The sequence below is a fragment of the Macaca fascicularis genome, chromosome 6, assembly GCF_037993035.2.
Source record: "Macaca fascicularis isolate 582-1 chromosome 6, T2T-MFA8v1.1".
In the NCBI taxonomy this organism is placed as follows: Eukaryota; Metazoa; Chordata; class Mammalia; order Primates; family Cercopithecidae; genus Macaca; species Macaca fascicularis.
Window position 1 is genome coordinate 34504759 of NC_088380.1, and position 22370 is coordinate 34527128.

At 41.0% G+C, this 22370-nt stretch overlaps 1 protein-coding gene and 1 non-coding gene across 4 annotated transcripts in view; both read right to left on the minus strand.

Annotated features, from left to right (window-relative positions):
- ADAMTS12 (ADAM metallopeptidase with thrombospondin type 1 motif 12) overlaps positions 1 to 20765 on the minus strand; it is a 366598-nt gene extending 345833 nt beyond the window's left edge. For all 3 annotated transcript variants that reach the window (XR_012414525.1, XM_005556663.4, XM_073995108.1), the window contains exons 1-2: positions 20510 to 20765; positions 9249 to 9610 (exon numbers count right to left, since the gene is read on the minus strand). Coding sequence is in view for 1 of the 3 variants with exons in the window: in XM_005556663.4 (XP_005556720.3) it covers positions 9249 to 9610; positions 20510 to 20636 (489 nt within the window). In the remaining 2 variants the exon portion in view is untranslated. The remainder of the gene's footprint in view (positions 1 to 9248; positions 9611 to 20509) is intronic.
- LOC123574242 (U6 spliceosomal RNA) lies at positions 15969 to 16072 on the minus strand. The gene has a single exon (XR_006699129.1). It is a non-coding gene; the product is annotated as a U6 spliceosomal RNA (small nuclear RNA).
- Positions 20766 to 22370: the final 1605 nt, after the last annotated feature.

Below are 22370 nucleotides of genomic sequence, written 5' to 3' on the forward strand. Positions count from 1 at the left end.
GTTAGGCTAAGAAAAAAAGAGAAAGAAAACAAATTACCAATATCAGAAATGAAAGATGGGGTATCACTACAGATTCCATGGACATTAAATATTCCCCACTCTCAGGTAGTTCTCTATAGTAATGTGAGAATGAACATTTCTCACATGTTCATTATGTGAGAAATATTATAGAATATTATATTATAGAATAAAGAATAAAGGAATATTATGAACAACTATATGCTCCAATATTTGGTAATCTAGATGAAATGAAACAATTCCTTGAATGACACAATCTTTCAAAACTCAGACAAGAAAAAATAGGCAATGTAAATAAGTCTGTATCTATTTTAAAAATTGAATCAATAATTAACAACCCTCCAAAAGTAAAATCATCAGGCCCAGATAGGTTCACTGGTGAACTCTACCAAACATTTAAAGAAGAAATTACGTCAATTTTCTGAAATATCTCTCAGAAGACAGAAGCAGACCGAATTCTTCCTAACTTATTCCATGAGGCCATCAACACCAAAACCAAAGTCATTACAAGAAAAGAAAACTACAGACCAATTTCTCTGATAAACATAGCCGCAAAACCCCTCAAGCAAATTGAATGCAACAATGTATAAGAAGACATTTGTTCTGCTCCCTGTGTCCCCACCACTCCAGCTCCTGCCATGGCTAAAAGGGACCCAGACATATTTCAGGCAGAACACACTATACAACACAATCAAGCGGGATTTATCCCAGGTATTCAAGGCTAGTCCAACATTCAAAAATTGATTAATGTAATCCATGATACTGACAGGCTAAATAAAAAACATTACATGATCATACCAATAGATGGAGAAAAAATAGTTAACAAAATCCAACACCCATTTATGATAAAATATCTCAGTAAAATAGGAAAAGAGACAAACTTCTTCAATTTAAAAAAGAATATCTCTTCATACTTATGAGAAACTAGAAGCTTTCCCACTAAGATAAAGAGTAAGGCAAAGATATCCTCTCTCACCACTCCTTTTTTATATCATATCGAAAGTCCTTGGTAATACAATAAAGCAAGAAAAGGAAATATGAGATACACTAATTGCAAAGGAGTAAATAATACTTTGTTCACAGATGACATGAATGCTGTGTAGATTTAAAAAAAAAAAAAACTCCCATGGGTGCAGCACACCAACATGGCACAAGTATACATATGTAACAAACCTGCACGTTATGCACATGTGCCCTACAACTTAAAGTATAATAATAATGAATAAATTTAAAATAATAATAATAATAATATAACTAAAACATTTAAATGCAAAAAAAAAAAAAAAAAAAAAAAAACTCCCAAAACTAACAGGCCATTATAGCACATGATTGTATCCAGCCTTCAAGGACACAAGATTGATAAAGTGAGTTGTTTTACTATATACCAGCAATGAACAAGAAGTATTTAAAATTAAAAACAAAATACCATTTACATTACCATTCTCCAAAAATTAAATACTTAGGTATACATCTAACAAAATATGTACAAGGTCTATATGAGGGAAAATACAAAATTCTGATGAAGGAAATAAAAGAAGAAATAACTAAATGAAGAGATATTCCATACTCATGAATAGGAAGACTCAATATTATCAACATGTTAGTTCTTTCCACCTTAATCTATAGACTCAATGCAATCCCAACCAAAATCTCAGCAATTTACTTTGTGGATATTCACAAAATGATTCTAAAATTTATATGGAGAGGCAAAACACACAGAATAGCCAATACAATATGGAAGGAGAAGTGGAGAACTGACACTATCGGACTTCAAGATTTACATTAAAGGTATAATAATCAAGACCACATGGTATTAGTGAAAGAATAGACAAATAGATAATGAAACAGAATAAAGAGCCCATAAATAGACCAACATAAATATAATCAACTTATCTTTGACAAAGGGGCAAAGGCAATGTAATGAAGAAAAGACAGGCTTTTCAACAAATGGTGCTGAACAAATGAACATTCACATGCAAAAATAATCTAGACACCCTTTGGGAAAACTAACTCAATAAATCTTATATTCTTCAGGAAAATTAATGCAAAATGGATGACAGAGTTAAATGTAGAACACAAAACTATAAAACTCTTAGCGATAATATAGGAGAAAAATCTAGATAACCTTGTTTCCATCAATGACTCCTTAGATACAACACCAAAGGAATTTCCCATAAAAGAAATAATTGATAAGCTGAACTTTATTAAATTTGAAAATGTCTGCTCTGTGAAACACACTATCTAGGGAATGAAAAGACAAGTCATATACCGGGAGAAAATATTTGCAAAATACATCTGATAAATCAACTGCTGTCAAAATATATAAAGAACTCTTAATACTCAACAATAAGGAAATTAACAAACTGATTAAAAACTAGAACAAAGACCTTAACAGGAACCTCACTGAAGAAGATATGCAGATGACAGGCATATAAAATGATATTCCACATCATATGCATTTCCATGGTGAAGAAAATGCAAATTAAAAATGAGATACTACATCTATTGGAATGGTCAAAATCCAGAACACTGACAATATCAAATGCTAGCAAAGATATGGCGCAATAGGAACTCTCCTTCATTGCTGGTGAGAATGCAAAATAGTTCAGCCACTTTGGAAGACAATTTGGCTGCTTCTTACATGACTAAACATACTCTTACCACACAATCCAGCAGTAACACTTCTTGGTATTTACCTAAATGAGTTGAAAACTCTTGTCCACACAGAAATCTGCACAAGGATGTTAATAGCAGCATTATCAATAACTGCCAAAACTTAAAAGCAACGAAGATGTCTTTCAGTAGGTGAATGAATACATAAACTGTACATCCAGATAATAAAATATTATTCAGCACTAAAAAGAAATGAGCTTTCAAGCCATAAAAAAACATGAGGGAGCGAGGCATGGTGGCTCACGCCTGTAATCCCAGCACTTTGGGAGGCCGAAGTGGGCGAATCATGCGGTCAGGAGATTGAGACCATCCTGGCAAACATGGTGAAACCTTGTCTCTACTAAAAATACAAAAATTAGCTGGGTGTTGTGGCGCATGCCTGTAATCCTGGCTACTCGGGAGGCTGAGGCAGGAGAATTGCTTGAACCAGGGAGTCAGAGGTTGCAGTGAGCCGAGATCACGCCACTGCACTCCAGTCTAGTGACAGAGTGAGATATATTACTAAGTGAAAAAGGCCAAGCCCAAAAGGCTACATACTGTATGCTTACAACTATATGACATTCTAGAAAATGCAAAAATAAAAAGATCAGTGGTTTCCAGGGGTAGGAGAGTGGAGAAATGAACAGGTGGAGCACAGAAAATTTTCCGGGCAGTGAAAATATTCTATATGAGAATATAATGGTGGATATATGTCATTTTAAATTGGTCCAAACCTATAGAATGTACAACACCAAGAGTGAACTCTAATGTAAACAATAAAGTTTAGGTGATAATGATGTGTCGACATATATTCATCAATTGTAACAAATGTACTACTCTGGTGGGGGATGCTGATAATGGGAGAAAGCTATGTATATGTAGGAGCAGGGAGATTATGAGATATCTCTTTACCTTCCTCTCAATTTTGGTATAAACCTAATACTGCTATTAAAAAATAAAGACTTTTAAAAAAAATGAATCAATGCAGTCCATCATATTAATAGGCTAAAGAAGAAAAGTCACATGAGCGTATCAACCAATGCAGAAAAAGCATTTGACAAAAAAAGGTCTCAGAAAACTTCCTTGACTTAATAGAAAGCATCTATAAAAACAAAACAAAACAGATACTCAACATAAACAAAATACTTAACAAAAGTCTGAATGCCTTCTCCCTAAGACTGGAGAAAAGGCAAGAGATGTTGCTCTCCCCATTCTTATTCAATATAGTGCTCAAAATTCTAGCCAATGTAATAAAGCAAGAAAAGAAAATTGAAAGCGATATGAAGAGAAAAGAAGAAATAAAACTGCCCCATTGGCAAATGACATTACTGCACACATAGAAAATCCCAAAGAATCTTCTAAAAAAAAACCATCTTAGAGCTAATAAGAGAGTTTAACAAATTCACAGTATACAAAGTAAACTTACAAAAATTAATTATGTGTTTACATACTAGCAATAAGCACATGAATACTAAAATTAAAAATATAAGAACTTAGAAAATGAGACATTTAGGTGTAAATCTAACAAAACACAAAGAGCTAGGATATTGAAAGCTACACAACACTGATGGAAAAAAATCAAAGAAGATCTAAATAAATCAAGACACATACCATGTTCATGGATCGCAAGACTTGACATAGCAAAGACGTCGATTCTTCCCAACCTAATATATAGATTTAATACAATTCCTATTAAAATCCTAGCAAGATTTTGTAGACAAGATTACAAAATTTATATGGAAGGAGAGAGAAACTAGAATTACTAATATAATTTTGAAAAAGTGGACTAAAATGGGAGGAATCAGTCTACCTGATTTCAAGACTAATTATATAGCTACAGTTATGAAGACTGTGTGCTATTGATGGAACAGAACCTAAAACTCAGAAATAGACTCACAAAAATACATCCAGCTAATTTTTTTACAAAAGTGCAAAAGCAACTTAATGAAAGAAAAACAGACTTTCAACAAATGGTGCTGGAACAATCAGACATCCATAGGCAAACAACAAAGCAAGAAAGGAAAGAAGAGAGAAAAGAAGGGAGGAGGGGAGGGAGGAGAACCTCTAAGTCTCATACCTCACATAAAAATTAACTCAAAATAGATTACAGACTTAAATGTAAAATATAAATATGAGGTGATGGCAGCAGGAGAGGAATGGGTATAGCTATAAAATGATAACATGAGGGATTCTTGTGATGGAAAAGTGTGTCATCTTGACATCAATGTTAAAATCCTGGCTGTGATACTGTACAGTAATGTTGCAAGATGTTGCCATTAGAGGAAACTGGGTAGAGGATATATACCAATACCTCTTTGAATTAGTTCTTACAACTGTTAGGAATCTACATCTATTTCAAAACAAAAAGTCTAGCATAAAAATACTAAGAAATACCTCTCAAAAGTTTAACCCATATATGAGTTTAAAACAAGAAAGGAAATCTCAATGTACCCAAAGAGAAAGGCAAACTTAAGGACAGAGAGTACATGGAAGTTAAAGCTGGATGGCCCTTGAGAGATCCATGACCAGCTATTCAGAGTAAGAATTAGAATTTAATTTCCCAGCAGGGGCTGGAATGAGAGTTTTTGATAGAGCCAAGAACTGTATTTGCTTTAATAAAGCCTGAGCTAAGAAATGTTATGAACAGGAATTAAATAACATGCTGTAAACAGAAATTAAAATTATTAGTTTAACGATCCAGGTACACAGTCCAGAGGGTAAGTGCTTGGCAGAATTAGAATGCCCCATGAAAAATCAGAACCCCAATCCTGCCTTATGCACAAGGGTAGATATTTTGCACTATCCTTCCAGTGCAGACATCTGAACTGAAACACTAACAACAAATTCACTTGGAACCAATCCTGTAGTGCCCCTGGCAACAGCAAAACCAAAATGACCCCCACTGTGATACTCACTCCTGAGGATAAATTCAGAGTCTAGCTGATTAAAGAACACAGTTCCTCCATCAAAAAGCTAAGAATGGAACAAATCAACTAAACTGTCAAAACAAACAAATTCCACAATGTCAACGTTGTGAAAATGTTGATGGGGGAAGGGTAGTGAAAATGGTGGAGATGACAGAGGAGAGCTGCTGAGCTGAGACATGGGCTGACTCAGTCTGGGAGCAGCCTCAAAGAGGACAAGGGCTGGAGACATGCTAGAGTACATTAAATGGAGGAAGGAGGTTGTCCCACAACTTCCCACAGGTAGCTTTTCTAGGGTCCTCAGAATGAAATCATCTTGAGTCTGCTCCAGAGGAGACTAAATGAGCCTCAAATCGTAGACAACTCCAAGAGAACACAGCCTCCAACACCTCATTCAGATGACCACATCTGAAACAAAGAAAGCCAGGTTTGCACCTCAGGAATGACAAGCAGATGCCCTGGTCCACATGAAAGTGTTTCCTTCCTAAGAAGGACTTCCCAAATGCTACTTCTGCCCCTAGAAGTGGAGAAGGGCTTATAGCCAGCAGATCCTAGGCCTGCCATCCTGTGAATTTGAATGTAGGGCCATACTTGGGTGAGAGAACAACTACACTGGATGTCACACCCTAGACACATGATCAGAAGTCAGACACAAGTCCAACCACTATTCTTTTGACTAGGACCACTCTAGGTGGATACTGGCAAATTTGGCACACAAGCAAATGAACTTGAATCCAGTGAAGTAGTGCACACACCGAAAGGAAAGAAACTCATTTGGCTTTGGGTTTTGTAACCATCCATTTTTTTTTTTTTGTAACCATCCATTAAACATCCAATTATGTGTAAAAGGTTCCAAAATAATCCTCCGAGTAGAATGTTTCTTCTGGGAAAATCGTTCACTGATCTGGATGTGAAAGTTTCCCATCATCTTAACTAACACTTTGTGCTTTTGAACTTCATATGAATCTGAAATCTGAATCTGAAAATGCCTACATGGTAGTACTCCTGCTCCTTGGGGACGTGAAATTGAAAGGGTCCTAGTATTCCATTCCCAAGTCTGGGATAATGCTAAACAATATGCAATTTCCTTTAGAAAGCACAAGATGAAAGTGGGGAGCAATTTACAGCAGTGGTTTCACCCCTGGTTGCTCATTGGAATCACCTGGGGAGATCTGGTACTTCAGAGTAATATTGGCCAATACCACCCGTTAACACCCACTTACGCTAATCCAGTGGTTGGCAATATTGACTGCACTTTAGAATCTCCTGAGGAGCTTTAAAAAATGCTGATGCCTGGACTCTTCCCTCAGACCAAATAAATCAAAACATCTGGGCTGTAGGGTTGGGGCATGAGTCCATTTTTAAAGCTAGACAGCTAGTCTTAATGTTGAGCCAGGGTTAAGAATGATTACTCTAGTCCAGGGCTTCTCAAACTTCAGTGGGCATCAGAATCTCCTGGAGAGCTAATTAAAACAAAGGTTTCAGACAGGCAAATCTATAGAGACCAAACATAGATTAGCCGTTCCCTAGGACTGGAGGAATGTGGGAATGGAGAAGTGACTGCTGAGGGATATAGGTTTCTTTGTGGGCTAACGAAAATATGCTAAAATTTATGGTGATGGTTGCACAACTCTGAATACATTTAAAGCCACTGAGCTGTAAACTTTAAGTGGGTTAACTGTATGTATGTGAATTATATCTCAGTAAAGCAGCTAAACACACACAGAGAGATTTTTGTCCATTCCCCAGAGATTCTAAAGCACTAGGTCTGAAGTGAAGCCCATGGGTTCATCTTTGTAATGAGCTCCCATTCAATGTGATGTTGATTCTGCAGGTCCACAGACCATACTGCTCCATCCCACAGAAACATGCTCATGTTTAAGGAGCATGATAACGTTTCATCATCAGGGGCTCTTTCTTCAGTTCTGGCCATAGAGGATCAGGTGCCATGATGCTTCCAGGGTTGTCTCACAGGAATGAGAGCCAGGATTGCAAAGAGGAGATGTGATGTGAGTCCAGAGCAAGCCTAGAGGATGACAGCCATGGAACTGGGAAATGTTCTGCAGCTCAACGAAGCCCCTGATGAGGCCCAGAGAGAAGAGGAAAAGAAAAATAGAAAACCATTAACCATTCTTGATTTTGTGCTATGATCTAATTAGGGGGAAATGATAAATACCTAATATGAAAATCCAAATTTACAGAAAGAGGCAAAGCAAGACTTTCCATTTATTGTACAAAGCAATTCATCCCCAGAGGTCCTCTGGAAAACTTAAACCACTGGATAATGTTTTACTGAATTTTCTCACAGTATTCTGGCAAAGTCAAACACTAGAAACACAAGATAAATGCAGCCCTAAATTACAAAGTACAGAAATTCTTAGCAAAACGGTAGTAACAATGGGAGGATTTGGAACAAGTGCCTTTTGCAGGAATGCCAATGCCACTAGAAGTTTTGCTTAGCAAACCAACCCTGGCACAGGGGCCAAAGCCGAAAACATGGACTCCTCCAAAACCACCTTCAGGACTCTGGGATTCCTTCCCCTGCAATCACTCACTCCCTAAACACATACCTCAAAAAATCTCAACAGAATTCCTGAGCGTTATTTGCCCTGCAGTTGCTGGTGGGGCTGTCACTATTGGTTGCATTTTGAGATACAGCGTGTAACGGTAGAAAGACTGAACCCAAGGTAACTTGCACAGTGAATGTATTCAATATCTCCAAGCTGCCTCATCTGCTAAAACGAGGCAAAGAGGACAATGAACATAAATCACATAGTAAACCACACACTCCAGTGCTTGGCATATTCAAATAATATAACAGCAGCAGCTAATATTCATTGAGTGTTTATTATTTATTAAACACTCCACAATACTCTATTAAAAGTGTCGGCAAACTTTTTCTGAAAGACCAGACAGCAAATATTGTGCGGTTCCTCAGCCATACAGTAACTACCCCAACTACTCAGCTCTGTTGTTGCAGTTCAAAAACAGCCATAAACAATCTGTAAACACACAGCATATCTGCCTTTCAATAAAACTTTATTTATAGAAACAAGAGGCAGGCCAGATTTGGCCTATGGTTCATAGCTTGGCAAACCTTACTCCATGAGGCAGATACTACTATTATCTCTATTTTACAGATGAGAAAACAGAGGCACAAAGGGATCAATTGACTGCCTGAGGTTCCCTCATGAAGTCTGATTATGAAGCACACAGAGTCAACTATTACATCACAGCAGCTGCTATCACCATCATTATTCATAACATTCTCACTCAGTCCAAATTTAAGTTCTGTTTATTCAAAATATGCTGTCCAGCCAGTCAGTCAACAATACCTTCAGAGCTGCCTCAGAGGCTGAAGACCAAACTCAAATCCTCTCTCTTCTTCCCCCTCCAACCCCGCCCTGATGTTCCTGGTTGGAGTTCTGTCTGCCTCCTCTGAACCCTCAGTGCCCTTACTCTTTGTACCTCTCAATTCAATCTCTTTTATTTATTAAACACTTTCTCGCCAACCCCTCTGGAGGCCAGGATCATCACATGACAGGGGCTCAACTCCCATATGTCAGTGCATCTGTGAACCTGTTGGTAGTAGGTCTACTGGCTGGGACTCTAGGGGCCGGAGCAGAGGAAGGAGATGCCAGAGCTTGCACTCACCAGTCCATGGCAGGCACTGAGGGCTGCCGTCCCAACTCTGGTGCCCTGCTGCAGAACCGTGCCACTGAGATGGCAGAGCGGGGCAGAGGAAGCCATCATCTTAACTCGGGAGAGGTTCCCATATCTCTTCTCCATGATGTAGCTATTGGAAAGAAATCCTCGATTGACCGTCAAGTTAAAAAACAGGTCCTTCTCCTCGTGAGAAATTCTGTAGTACACCCAGTCCTCTGAGCCATCCAAATCTCTCCTCCTCCTGCTGCTCGTGATGGGATAGTGCAAGCCATACGACAAAAAATGCCCGCTGGCGTCTACTCGGACTGGACCCACCACGTGGTATTCTGGCAGACCCTTGACAAAATGCTCTGAAAGAAAAAGAGAAATGGAAGAACAGTGAGAGACACTGGTAGTAAAGCAAAGCCACTTTTGTTTGGAACTTGGATGCTAGCTTTCTTCTTTTTTCTTTTTTTTTTGAAATGAAGTTTCACTCTTGTTGCCTAGGCTGGAGTGCAATGGCATGATCCGGGCTCACCTCAACCTCCTCCTCATGGGTTCAAGTGATTCTCCTGCCTCAGCCTCCCGAGTAGCTGGGATTACAGGCATGCGCCACAATGCCTGGCTAATTTTGTATCTTTTTTAGTAGAGACGGGGTTTCTCCATGTTGGTCAGGCTGGTCTCGAACTCCCGACCTCGGGTGATCCACCTGCCTCGCCCTTCCAAAGTGCTGGGATTACAGGTGTGAGCCACCATGCCCTGCCGCTAGCTTTTTAATGGCAAAATTCCACTGTCGAATTGAAGTTTAGAGATCCTTTCCATCATACAAATACTGTTAACATTAAATTCCCAGAACAACTTAAATTTACCTGGTGCCTCCTCTTCAGTGCCATGATATCAGGTGTTTTACCAGAGACAAATTAAGATGGGAATTAATCCGTGATGGGCACTGTTAGAAAAGGGGCAAGGTCTGCATGAGGAACAGGAATCTTTCAAGTCTAGAGTTCAGTAAGACAAATCACAGAGCTTCACTGTGGATTATAAGGTGCTTCAATACATCAAGAACTTCCTGTTAAAGTCAGATTAGAGGGAAAAAAACAAAATCATGGCGAACTCATCATATGCATGCTGATCAACCTCACACCAATTACAGCATAAGAGTATTCCATAATGTAGCAAAGAGTGCATAAAAGAAGCTGGGTTTAAAAAAAAATGTTTACCAAATGCATATGATAAGGGGATATATCAGGATCCAAGGCATTGGCTCAAAACATAAAAACTGCCACTTTAAAAATGCAAGACTGGAACACTTGATCCTTCCCCATACAAGAACACATACACATTTTTGACCTACTCTAATTTGCCTCGCTACCACTACCTCCTTATTTTGATGTTTGAGAATAACAAAGGATCTACCTAGCAGAGAATTTATCATCACTCTGGATTACAGACTTCTTTTTTTGTTTGTTTGGTTTTGTTTTGCTTTGCATTGTTTTCTGAGATGGAGTTTTGCACTTGTTGCCCAGGCTGGAGTGCAATGGCATGATCTCGGCTCCCCACAACCTCCGCCTCCCAGGTTCAGACAATTCTCCTACCTCAGCCTCCTAAGTAGCTGGGATTACAGGCATGCGCCACCACACCCGGCTAATTTTGTATTTTTCATAGAGACGGGGCCATGTTGACCAGGCTGGTCTTGAACTCCTGACCTCAGGTGATCCACTCACCTTGGCCTCCCAAAACCATTAACCATTTAGTAAGATAAACTAATATGTTGCTAAAAAAAAAAAAAAAAAAATTCTACTTGTCACTTCTCAGTTGTAGTTTTGCACTTTGTAACTTGCTTTACTTTGCTCATGTAACTTCTCCAACCAGAATGTCTTTTGCATTCTATCAAAATCCTGTTTAAGCATTCAAGTCTCAACTTAAATCCTTCCTCTTTTTTCTCCTAGTGTCCCTGGCTAAACTTCTCTCGCCTTTCCCTGAACCCTCATGCCCTTACTCTCTGTACCTCCCAGAATGACTTTATTTTATATTGCCTTTTATTATACAATTTATCCCCAAATCTGCCAGAATCTTACACATCACAGGTGCTCAGTTCTTATGTGTTGATGTATCAGTAAACACTATCGTAGCTAGTTAATTAAAATAACTGGACTTGATGGGTTACAATTATAAAAGAGCTGTTTTTTGTTTGTTTGTTTGTTTTTTGTTTTTTTCCCAGGCAACTACCTCTAAACCCTTTGTGGAATCTTTCTTCTCTGCCTTGGATTAAATATGGGGGAGAACACAGAGTTTTCACTCTCAGACACTAACAAATGGTCTCCATTTTTAGGCATAAAAAGCCCGGACCCATTATTTCCGACTGCAGCAGCTAGGCACAACAGACCACACGGCAACATGGGCAGATCTTCACAGCAATGCTCCATGAAAAACAAGAAATAGAACAAGCTAATGCAGAGCTATTTACATTCATGGAAAATACACACACACGAAAACAATAATACAAAGTTTTCCAGAACACACTGGAACAAGAAATACATATGGAACCCATTAAAATGGTTTTCCATGGGGAAGAATTGGAGTAGGGAGTGGGAACAGAAATGCATAAATATACATAACAAAAAAAAGCTTTTTCGCAAAATTCATACTAGTGTGCCATGAACTGAAATGTGTAACTGACTCAGTCCTCTCTCCTGCCCATTCACTCCCTAAGAAACGTCTGCTCCAATCTAGTATTGGAGGACCTTCCAAAGAGAAACTGTGGGTGGGCGAGGCAGATGCAGTCAGCTCCTGTAGTATTTCCCTCTGGCTGATCTTCTCCTCTGCTACTCACAGGGATGCTTCTGGCTCCTCCAGGGCTCGAACAGGGAAGGGAGTTAGGGGCAGAAAATATCTTATTCAGTTGGGTATATAGCAATGGTATCATCTAGCAATGGTGCCCTGTATGTAGCCAGTGTCCACATGCTGACTGGCACCTTCTATTAAGAGAAGCTCTGTGGCCACTGGGAAACCTCTGCTCCCTTCAGGTCCCTCAATGTGGATAATTCCTCCTCCGACTGGCCACCCACTGCCTCCCTATCTTCTACCCCTTTACTGAAACCACATCACCCCTACAGGGCATCCTCTTTGGCATCTTTTCAAGATGATCCACATCTTGTTGCCTTTCATGAGGTCCAAATCTGGCTCACAAGAAGCAACCACGATCCCTGACATCCCCTTCACCCCCACCCCACGTCATGAAAATCAGGCCATTCCTGGCTGTGCTCTTGGTCAGCTGTGTCACCAAATGTCATTCCAGGCAGTCTTTTGCCTATCCATATTTTAAGGCTAAAATGCTAGTGGCCATGCTCCCCAAGCCCATAGCAAACCCTCAAGATCACTAGCTGTCCCTTCCCTTGCCTTGAGTTGGGGCACAGTAGGGGGAATGAATGCCCTAGCATTCTCATCTCTCCTGAAGGAATTGTCTCTCTGAAATCTCTCCACTGGCCTTTAAGCCTCTCCTCACGCTCATACTAGGAGAGTGAAGAAATTAGAATCACACCATCCCCCTGCAAGGCCCACACACATGGTCTGAAATTTCTCTTTAAGTACGTGTAGAAAATTAATCTTTTTTTTTCTTCTCAGACTTAAGGTCTTGGCAGAAACTGAGACAAAAGAAAGAGTCCCATTTGAGTACCCTGTTACACACGCAAGTCTCTGCATCTCTATCAAAACAGAAAATAAGCATCTTTTCTAGCAGATCATTTTTTCAAAAAGCCAGATTGACTGATTTAAGGGGAGCATGAATGAAAAGCAACCACATTTTAAAAAATGAATTCTGAATAAAATGTTATACTCTTCCAAGTCAAATGAGCTATAACCTATTGAAAAACTCTGAAAAGAATTGAAAATATCTTATTTGCTATACTTAGAAAACAACTATAATAAAATTTAGGTTGTCATGAAACAAACCAACAAGTGTGATTCTAAATCAATCTTACATTATTAAAAATTACTCTAAATTTTTATGTAAGTTGATATATCAAAATAATTGTGGCAATTTTACAGAAATATGGAAACAATAGGATATAATAAAGGGGCAATAAATGTATAATTGCATCTCTACTATAATTGCAACTGTGAGACATATTAATATATATGCATATGAATAAAGCGTTTGAAATAATGGGTAAGAGTGAACATTTTTATGATGATGAGATTTGGGGTGTGGTTTTTCCTTTTAAAATTTGTAGTTCCTGTGTTGCTTTTCCCAGTTAAAAATAAATAGGTGAGAAGGATTGAATGGGGCAATGCTATGCTGGCTTATGAGAGAACCATATAGAATATCCAGTAGACAAGATAAGTGAGGCATGCCTGTGCCCCATGACACAAGGCTGTTTGACACTGGTCACTCCCGATGCCTTGGTGATGGTACCCACTACAGCTGGCTGCATCCTGAGGGAAGAATTCACCTTGGAAGAGGCATCCCTTGACTGAGACTGCTGGAGATGGGGACGGGGCAGCTAGAGTAGAGCTCGAGGTCTTCTCAGGCAATAGGAAAGCAAAATGAGTTTGGAGCGACAGATCCACAGGAGTGTTAGCAGGAGACAAGGGTGTGAGAAAAAGCAGGCCAGCGTAGAGGCAGGCTTAAATGGCAGGCTTGGTATTCTGCCATCAAGGCCATCCCGCAGAGAGAAGCAATAATCCCAGATCTGAGTTAGAAGAATTGCAATGGGAAGAGTGTAGAGGAAGCAAACTTAATCTAGGAGTTATCTCAATTTATCCAGAAAACAACATTTTTTCTCATAAATTTTCTGACTTAAAATATTCTTTATAGAAACTGCCTCTGAAGATACATCTCACAGATTTAAATATGATTTTTGAAAGTGTAAAATGAAAGATGAAAGTTTGCCTATGCCCTAGCACCTATTGCCCAATAAATAAAAGAGCAAACACATTTATAAATTTTGACCCAGTTGCTTTTGATCGAACAAGTTTTTAAGAGAGCCAATCTAAGTTGGCTATAGAATATGATAATAATAACAGTGTTTCATAAGTGCTTGCTGTGAGCCAGGTACCATAAGTCTTTCCTCATTCAATACTCACAACAACCCTGTGATAGAGATTCAGTTGTTATCCCCATTTCATAAATAAGGAAAGTGAGTGTAGGAAGTCACTGTGCCACATTATATAACATTCCTTGGATTGAAATGCTGTGCCTTCTATTTCAAAACCATGCTCTAGCCACCACACTTCATTAGTAAGTAAAGAAAAGCAGCTGCTCTTGGCAGAGAGCGTAGCAGGGTTAGAGGTAATAACACTGCTCCTAGGGACGGTGGTCTGACCAGACAAGAAGCGCTTCACTTCTTTACACCTCAATTTTCTTAGCAATCAATGGACATAGTAATTGCCTCTTTGTCGGGCAAAACGATGGGGGATAATATCGGTTTTCCCTCCTGATCTGATTGCATAGGAGGCAGCTAAACCATGGCAGCCCATAGGTGTGGATGGAAATCGGGGGTCACTTACAAAGTGTGGTTTGTTTTAATAGCATCTACCTCCTAGGCTGGGAGTGAGGCTCCAATGCATTAATATATTTAAAACATTTAATATTGTGCTTGACAAATAACATTCATTAAATACTAGCACTGTTGGTTTTAAAGGTAGAAACTTGGCTACTAGGGATCACTGTGGACATAGACATGTGTAACCTCCAAGCAGAGATAGGAGAGAAGCCCACACTCACCTTAGCCTCCTCTCCATAAGCTAAGATTAGTTTTGCAGATTTGTTAGCTATAATCTTGGCCAATGAAAGCAGAACTCAGAGGAGATATGATAGCGATGGAGAAATAGGTGTCAAGAAATAATAATTGCTCCTAATTTTTATCATTTCTATGGTCAAGTACTACATTAAGAGTATGCCAGCTTGGTCTTAGCTAATCCTCACAATTCTGTGGGTAAGCATTAATTGTATCCCTCATCTGGGGCTCTACTTCCATCTCTGTAAAGTGACAACAATGAGGGATGAGGATTTGTTCCTGGGCAATCTGATCCCAGAGCACACACTCCTAAGCTCTGCCCTTACTGCGTGCATCACCAGGGTCTGTTACCCAGCACAGATGTCAAGGCGGGTTATCAATAAGGTGTGGGGTTGGGAGGGCCAGAGGCTGAGATACACGAAAATTACATCACAATCTATACAAGGGTGTGTAGAAATACATTAAGCCCCTAATACTTTGATTTGCCTTGTTTAAAATTATATTGGAAGCCTCAGTCCACAAGTTTCAATGGTACTTCAAGAGAAGCTCTTGAGTAAAGGCTGTTGGCACAAGCGCTTTTTTAAAATACAAAACAAGGCATCTTTTACCCTCAGCTTAGAAAGGACAGAGGTAAGAATATTTACTAGCTTTGTACAGTTTAGGCTAAATCTATAGTTTTTTTTTTTGTTTTTTTTTTTTTTTTTTTTTCAGACAGAGTCCTGCTCTGTTGCCCAGGCTGGCATGATCTCGGCAGCCCACTATATCCTCTGCCTCCAGGGTTAAAGAGATTTTCCTGCCTCAGCCTCCCAAGTAGTTGGGACTACAGGCGTACACCGCCACACCTGGCTGATTTTTGTATTTTTAGTAGAGACAGGGTTTCGTTGTGTTGACCAGGCTGGTCTCGAACTTCCGACCTCAGGTGATGCACCCGCCTTGGCCTCCCAAAGTGCTGGGATTACAGGCATGAGCCACCGTGTCCTATTCTTTTTTCTTTTTAATGGAACGCTTCACAGATTTGCATGTCATCCTTGAGCGGCAGCTACACTAATCTCTGTATCGGTCCAATGTTAGTATATGTGCTTCCAAAGCGAGCATTATCTGTACTTATTCTTTATATTTATTTCTGTCTTAGAAAGAATTGAATAGCTAAGACCCCTTTCTAAAAAAAGATTATGAAATTCCTATAGTAGAGGTTTTATTCATAATTATCTTCCATATAAGATAACTGTAACCTTGCAACGCGATTTTTATTATAGAAATTTACACATGTTGGAATGTTGTGAAGAACTGTGTTGGTCTCCTCAAAATTGTAAAGTATGCCACAGAACGTTGGATTTGCTCATCAACTCTATGATAACTAATGTGCTAACTATATAGATTATTATAATCAACACAATATATCAAATCTGTGAACTCTCTTCTTACATTAAGAAAACAGCTGAAATCCTTTCCTCCTTGCAGAATTTTTAAAAAATAGAATACATAAATAATTAAAACTCCTATCTGAAAACACTGCAACATTCCCTCTGTTTCTTGCACAAGCCTAAAGCTCATCTCTAATATGGAATAAAGTGCCTGTCCTGTTGATTTCACAGAGATGTCAGGAGCAAAAGAGGTCATGGAACAGACTGGCGTTTTGTAAACAGCATAGGGATAAACAACCCAAAGGGGATATGATTGGCTGTAGAAGAGAGGCAGTATGTTGTGTGCGAGATTAATATTTCCTGTTGTTCTGATACTTGGTTGTGAACCAAGAAATCCTGTGTAAGTCACAGCACATTCCTATATCATAACTGAGCAATGTGGAAAGAATACTGGGCAGTTAGTCAAATAGCCTGTTTCTATGTTTCTAGTCCCAGAAAGGACTGGATTTATCTCCATACTCCTTCCAACGACTAAAATCTTGATTTAGCCCAACTCTGAGAACGAGAAGGAACCTAAAAGGTTATGTAGTGTCTGAATCTGGAGACTCAGTCTCCAACCATGGAACCCTGTGCAATTCCCTTTACCCTCCTCGTGAAGGGGCATTTATTAGGTGCTCAATCATATAGGCTGACTAACTGATGCCCTAGACCTCCCATTCCTTATCCGTAAAAGTAAAAAGGGGGCCAGGCATGGTGGCTCATTCCTGTAATTGCAGCATTTGGGGACGCTAAAGTGGGAGGATTGCTTAAGGCCAGGAGTTCAAGATCAGTCTGGACAACATAGCTAGACCTCATCTCCATAACAAAACAAATTAAATAGTTCAAAAATAAGAATGGGTGAGATGATCTCTGAAGTAATTTGTAAGTTTAAATGTTCAGGATTTGAGCGCATTCAAAAATGCTATCAAAGTGGAAATGGAAGTCTAAGGAAATTGGTTATTTGTGAGACTGTAGGTAGGTCATTTGGAGGGAAAACCCAGGCCATCCTAATCCCAGATAGCCTTAGAATTTCATTCTCTACTGCTTTGCCCTCATCCATCCCTTCCTCCCTCTTTCTGACTCTCCTTCTTAATTCTAAGTATAAGTCTGCTTAGAAATTTCTCCTCTGAGATATGAACAGAAAATTCTCAAAAGAAGACATTTATGCAGCCAACAGACACATGAAAAAATACTCATCATCACTAGCCATCAGAGAAATGCAAATCAAAACCATAATGAGATACCAACTCACACCAGTTAGAATGGTGATCATTAAAATGTCAGGAAACAACAGGTCCTGGAGAGGATGTGGAGAAATAGGAACACTTTTACACTGTTGGTGGGACTGTAAACTAGTTCAACCATTGTGGAAGAAAGTGTGGCGATTCCTCAAGGATCTAGAACTAGAAATACCATTTGACCCAGCCATCCCATTACTGGGTATATACCCAAAGGATTATAAATCATGCTGCTATAAAGAAACATGCACACATATGTTTACTGCAGCACTATCCACAATAGCAAAGACTTGGAACCAACCCAAATGTCCATCAATGACAGACTGGATTAAGAAAATGTGGCACATATACACCATGGAATACTATGCAGCCATAAAAAGGATGAGTTCATGTCCTTTATAGGGACATGGATGCAGCTGGAAACCACCATTCTCAGCAAACTATTGAAAGAACAAAACCAAACAACACATGTTCTCACTCATAGGTGGGAATTGAACAATGAGAATACTTGGACACAGGAAGGGGAACATCACACACCGGGGCCTGTTGTGGGGTGGGGGGAGTGGGGAGGGATAGCATTAGGAGATATATCTAATGTAAATGACGAGTTAATGGGTGCAGCACACCAACATGGCACATGTATACATATGTAACAAACCTGCACGTTGTGCACATGTACCCTAGAACTTAAAAGTATAATAAAAAAGTAAAAAAAAAAAAAAAGAAAATTCTCCTTTGCATCAAATGTGGATTATTTGTAAATCCACTAGGGAATTGACAGTGGTTGGTGAAATGCTTTTAAAAACTGAAATTATTGGCAGGGTGCAGTAGCTCACACCTGTAACCCCAGCACTTTAAGCGGCCAAGGTGGGCAGATCACCTGAGGTCAGGAGTTGGAGACAGCCTAGCCAACATGGTGAAACCTCGTCTGTACTAAAAATACAAAAATTAGCCGGGCATGGTGACACACATCCATAATCCCAGCTACTCAGGAGGCTGAGACAGAAGAATCACTTGAACCCGGGAGGCAGAGGCTGCAGTGAGCTGAGATCGCACTACCACACTCCAGCCTGAGAGACAAAGTGAGACTCAGTCTCAAAAAAAAAAAAAAAAAAAAAAAACTGAAATTATTTTTAAACCTAAATAAATATATATCACCAATAAGCTTGGAGCACGTTATAGGTTTTTTTGAACAGTGGATACTCTCAGCACATAGCTGTAGGTAGAGGTGACTACGGAAAATAATCATATCTCACTTTTCAGAGAGGAAAAACCATGGCCCATGGCCCAGTGGTGTCTGCTTCACACCAAGCTGAATTCCCTTACAATGAACATGTGGAGCAAGCAAAGCTGAAAACCAACCCAGGAGAATGTGTGTCTTTGAACGAAATCATCTCCAAATGCCCTGGGAAGTGCTTGCAGGCTTTGTTTGTGCTGCCCCAGAAGGGAGACCTTTCACAAAGGAACTGTTTTTCAAAGAACAACAAGGCCTGCTATTTTAAACTTGGGGGTGGGAGATTGTATCTGGACCGTTTACACAAGTGAGTGCTGGCTGACTGACATCTAACCCCAGTGTTTGCTGGCTCCAGCTTTCCAAGTAAAGCAAAGAGAGGGACTTGCTTCTCATACGTCTTGAAGCCACAGGAGATGAGTTGTCCAGCAATATTTGAATTTTACCACATGGGCAGAAAACCCTGCTTAGAAATCCTAAACAAGGACAGGCTGGTGATGTTTATCAACCAAGTGACCTTGGGAATTAAAGGGATGTCAGAAAACTATGCAGGACACTTCCCGAAGCTTCAGCATAGTCAGCAAACACAGGACTTAGTGCATGCTAACCCAGTGCTCTGTGTGCATGTGCATGCGTGTGTGTGCATATGCGTGTGTGTGTGTGTATCCCTATTATTGCTACAGGACAGTGTTGCATGATTCTAAGAGTCAGACTACCTGGGCTCAAAACCCTGCTCTGCATTAGCTGGCCTCATAAGCTCTCCAAGCTGCAGCATCCTCATCTGTACAGCAGGGACAGCAACACTGGTACCTGCACACTGGTACCATCCCTGGTGGGATGGGCTGACACAGAGTGCCACGTGGGCCATTGCTGCTGCTAGGACTGTCTACCCCCAGAGGTACAATGAACCCCCCACCAAACATGAAGGTACCTCTGACCCTTCCAAGTCCAATAAACTGCTGAGTGTTAGGCTTAAAAGACTAAAAACAACAACAAATTGTCCATCAGAACGCTTCCAGTGCTTTCTACAATAACATGAGTTCAGAAATTCAGAAAGAGAAGCTGCTAGCTGTGGTCAGTGAGACAGGACAGGAAAAAGTGAGCCCTTACGGAGGGATAGTTCCCCCAAAAGGACTATTCTTTTAAAAACACAACCCTAAATCTTTCCAGGAAACCAAAACACAGCCAAGCCTGCTCAGTAGGGGGGAAGAATCACATTTCCCCTTTCCTGACCAGAAGTTTAAAACTAACTAGAAACACTGCAATGACTGCCAGTAGCCAGTTGGCACTTTAAAAAAATGATAATTTTCCATGTTTAGAGTCTGAAAAATAGGGGATCGAAACAGTACAGCATTTAAAGAGGAGACAAAAGAGAAAGTTACCAGCTCCCTCTTGGGTCTTTCAAAGACCGCAGTGTCATCCCTGTAAAAGAGAGAGCAAGGTACTCACCTTTCTGTAAGAATGAACGACTCATCACCTTAAGCACTGAATTCTGAGAAAGCCTAGGTTCCTGAGCTCCCAGCCCAGGTTTCCTTACCATGCAGCCAAATGGCTTCGCAGAGTTCAGTTCTGCTGGGTGGGGGAAGGGAAAAAGGAGCAACAAAGTTCCTGCATGTCTTACCACCACTGTTTTAAAAAGAAATAAAGAAGAGTCACTAACCTTGCCTCCTGTCCGGGAAGCGAACCGGGCCTGGCTGAGGCTGTCTCCCATAGCAAAGCGCCCCAAAGTTAAGGAGCTGGGCCACCACGGAAAGGTTTGCAAGCCAGCTCCTCTGGGCACATGGCATGATTCAGTTGTTGGGGAGAAGAAAAGTCAGAAAAGTTTTAGCCCTCAGCTCCAGAAATCAAGTGCTCGCCTGTGGCCCAGCAGGAAGATGCAGGCGTGCATGGTCCGGGCGCGAGAAGGCAGCGACTGCAAAGCTGCCCGCGATCTCCCTGTGCTTTTTTAACCAGAAAGGGGCTAGACACCTTTTTCCCCTCCCTCCTCCTGAAAGGGGAGTGATTCAGCTGACAGTGTCCGCTTTCGGTGGAGTGTGGAATGGTCCGGAGCGGGAGGGCGCAGTCCACCCGGGTCCCCACCCCTCCGCCCCCTGCATGCCCCTCGGCCTCGCAGCCCGCTTGGTGCATCTTCCTCCGGGACTCCCACCCCCGCGCTCCTCCGGCCCCGCCCCGAGCGCCGGGCCCAGCTGGCCGAGCCGGCCAAATAGGGGAGACCCGGGAGAACCGCCCTGGGCCGCAGTCTAGGAAGCTGCGAGCGAGAGGCCCCCAAGCCACCCCCACCAGCGTGCTTAAATATACGCTCAAAATGATGAGAACAGAGTTGGGGCAGAGCGGGGCCCCACTCCCTCCAATCTTCCGCGCTCAGCGCTGCCCCCTCCCATACTGTTCTCCTCCAAGTTCCTGAACTTTTCCCAACATCTCTCTATCAAGACTCCTCACCCACTCGGACCGCTCTGGGATTCTCTTCCACTGGAAAACCAATAGGCGATTTTTCTCTTTGCCAAGTCACACAAAGGGAAATGGGCTGCGCTAATCTGCTAATGTGACCTCAGGCAAGACCCTCATCTGTTCCATGAAGTGACTGCAGCAAATGCCTGTGGGCCCCTCTGAGTCTGCCGGTCTCTATGTGGCTTTTCGGCTTTCAGAACCCCATCTTTCCTAGCCCACCTCCATTCACCAAAATGAAACCAGGAGAGTGGAGGAAGTAAGTCAGCCCAGGAAGGTGTTAAGGTATCTCCCCAGTTTCCCTGAACTGGCTACCCTGGAGGGGGGCGTCCATTCATTCAGAGGCTCAAGCTTTTACATCGGTGAGAGAATGCCACAATCCAGGACGCTTGCCAGGTATCTTGAGAATTTACTGGGCTAATCCAGCCAAGATTTTTCACCTCTGAGCTGAAACAGCCCTCCTTACTCCATTCAGGAAGAATTCGGCCCCAATATTGAGTTTTCCCTGACTGCCAGCCAACCACATGTGTTAATGAAGAGGTCTGGGATACCAACCTACTCAACCTTACACAGGGACAGAGCCGCCAAAGCAAACTCAGTGGCCCGAAAGCAAAGTGGTCCTCTCAGATCTGGAACACATGGGCACCAAGACTTTTAGAGGTATATGCTAGTTTCCTATTAATGCTGTTACAAGTTACCATACATTCAGTGGCTTGAAACAACTCAAATTTCTTATGTGACAGTTCTGGAAATCAGATATCTGAAACTGGTCTTACTGGGCTTAAAAAAAAAAAAATCAAGGAGTTAGCACAGCTGCATTCATTTCTGAAGACTCTAGGGGAGAATCTGTTGTCTTGCCTTTTCCAACTTCTAGAGGCTGCCTGAATTCCTCAGCTTATGGCCCTCTTCCCCCATCAAAGCTAGCAATGGCCCTTTGAGTCTTTCTCACATCACATCACTCTTCTTCCTCCCTTTTCCACTTATAAGGACCCTTGCTATTACATTAGACATATCCTGGTTATCCAGGATACTCTCCTAATCAGCTAATTAGCAACCTTAATTCCATCTGCAACCTT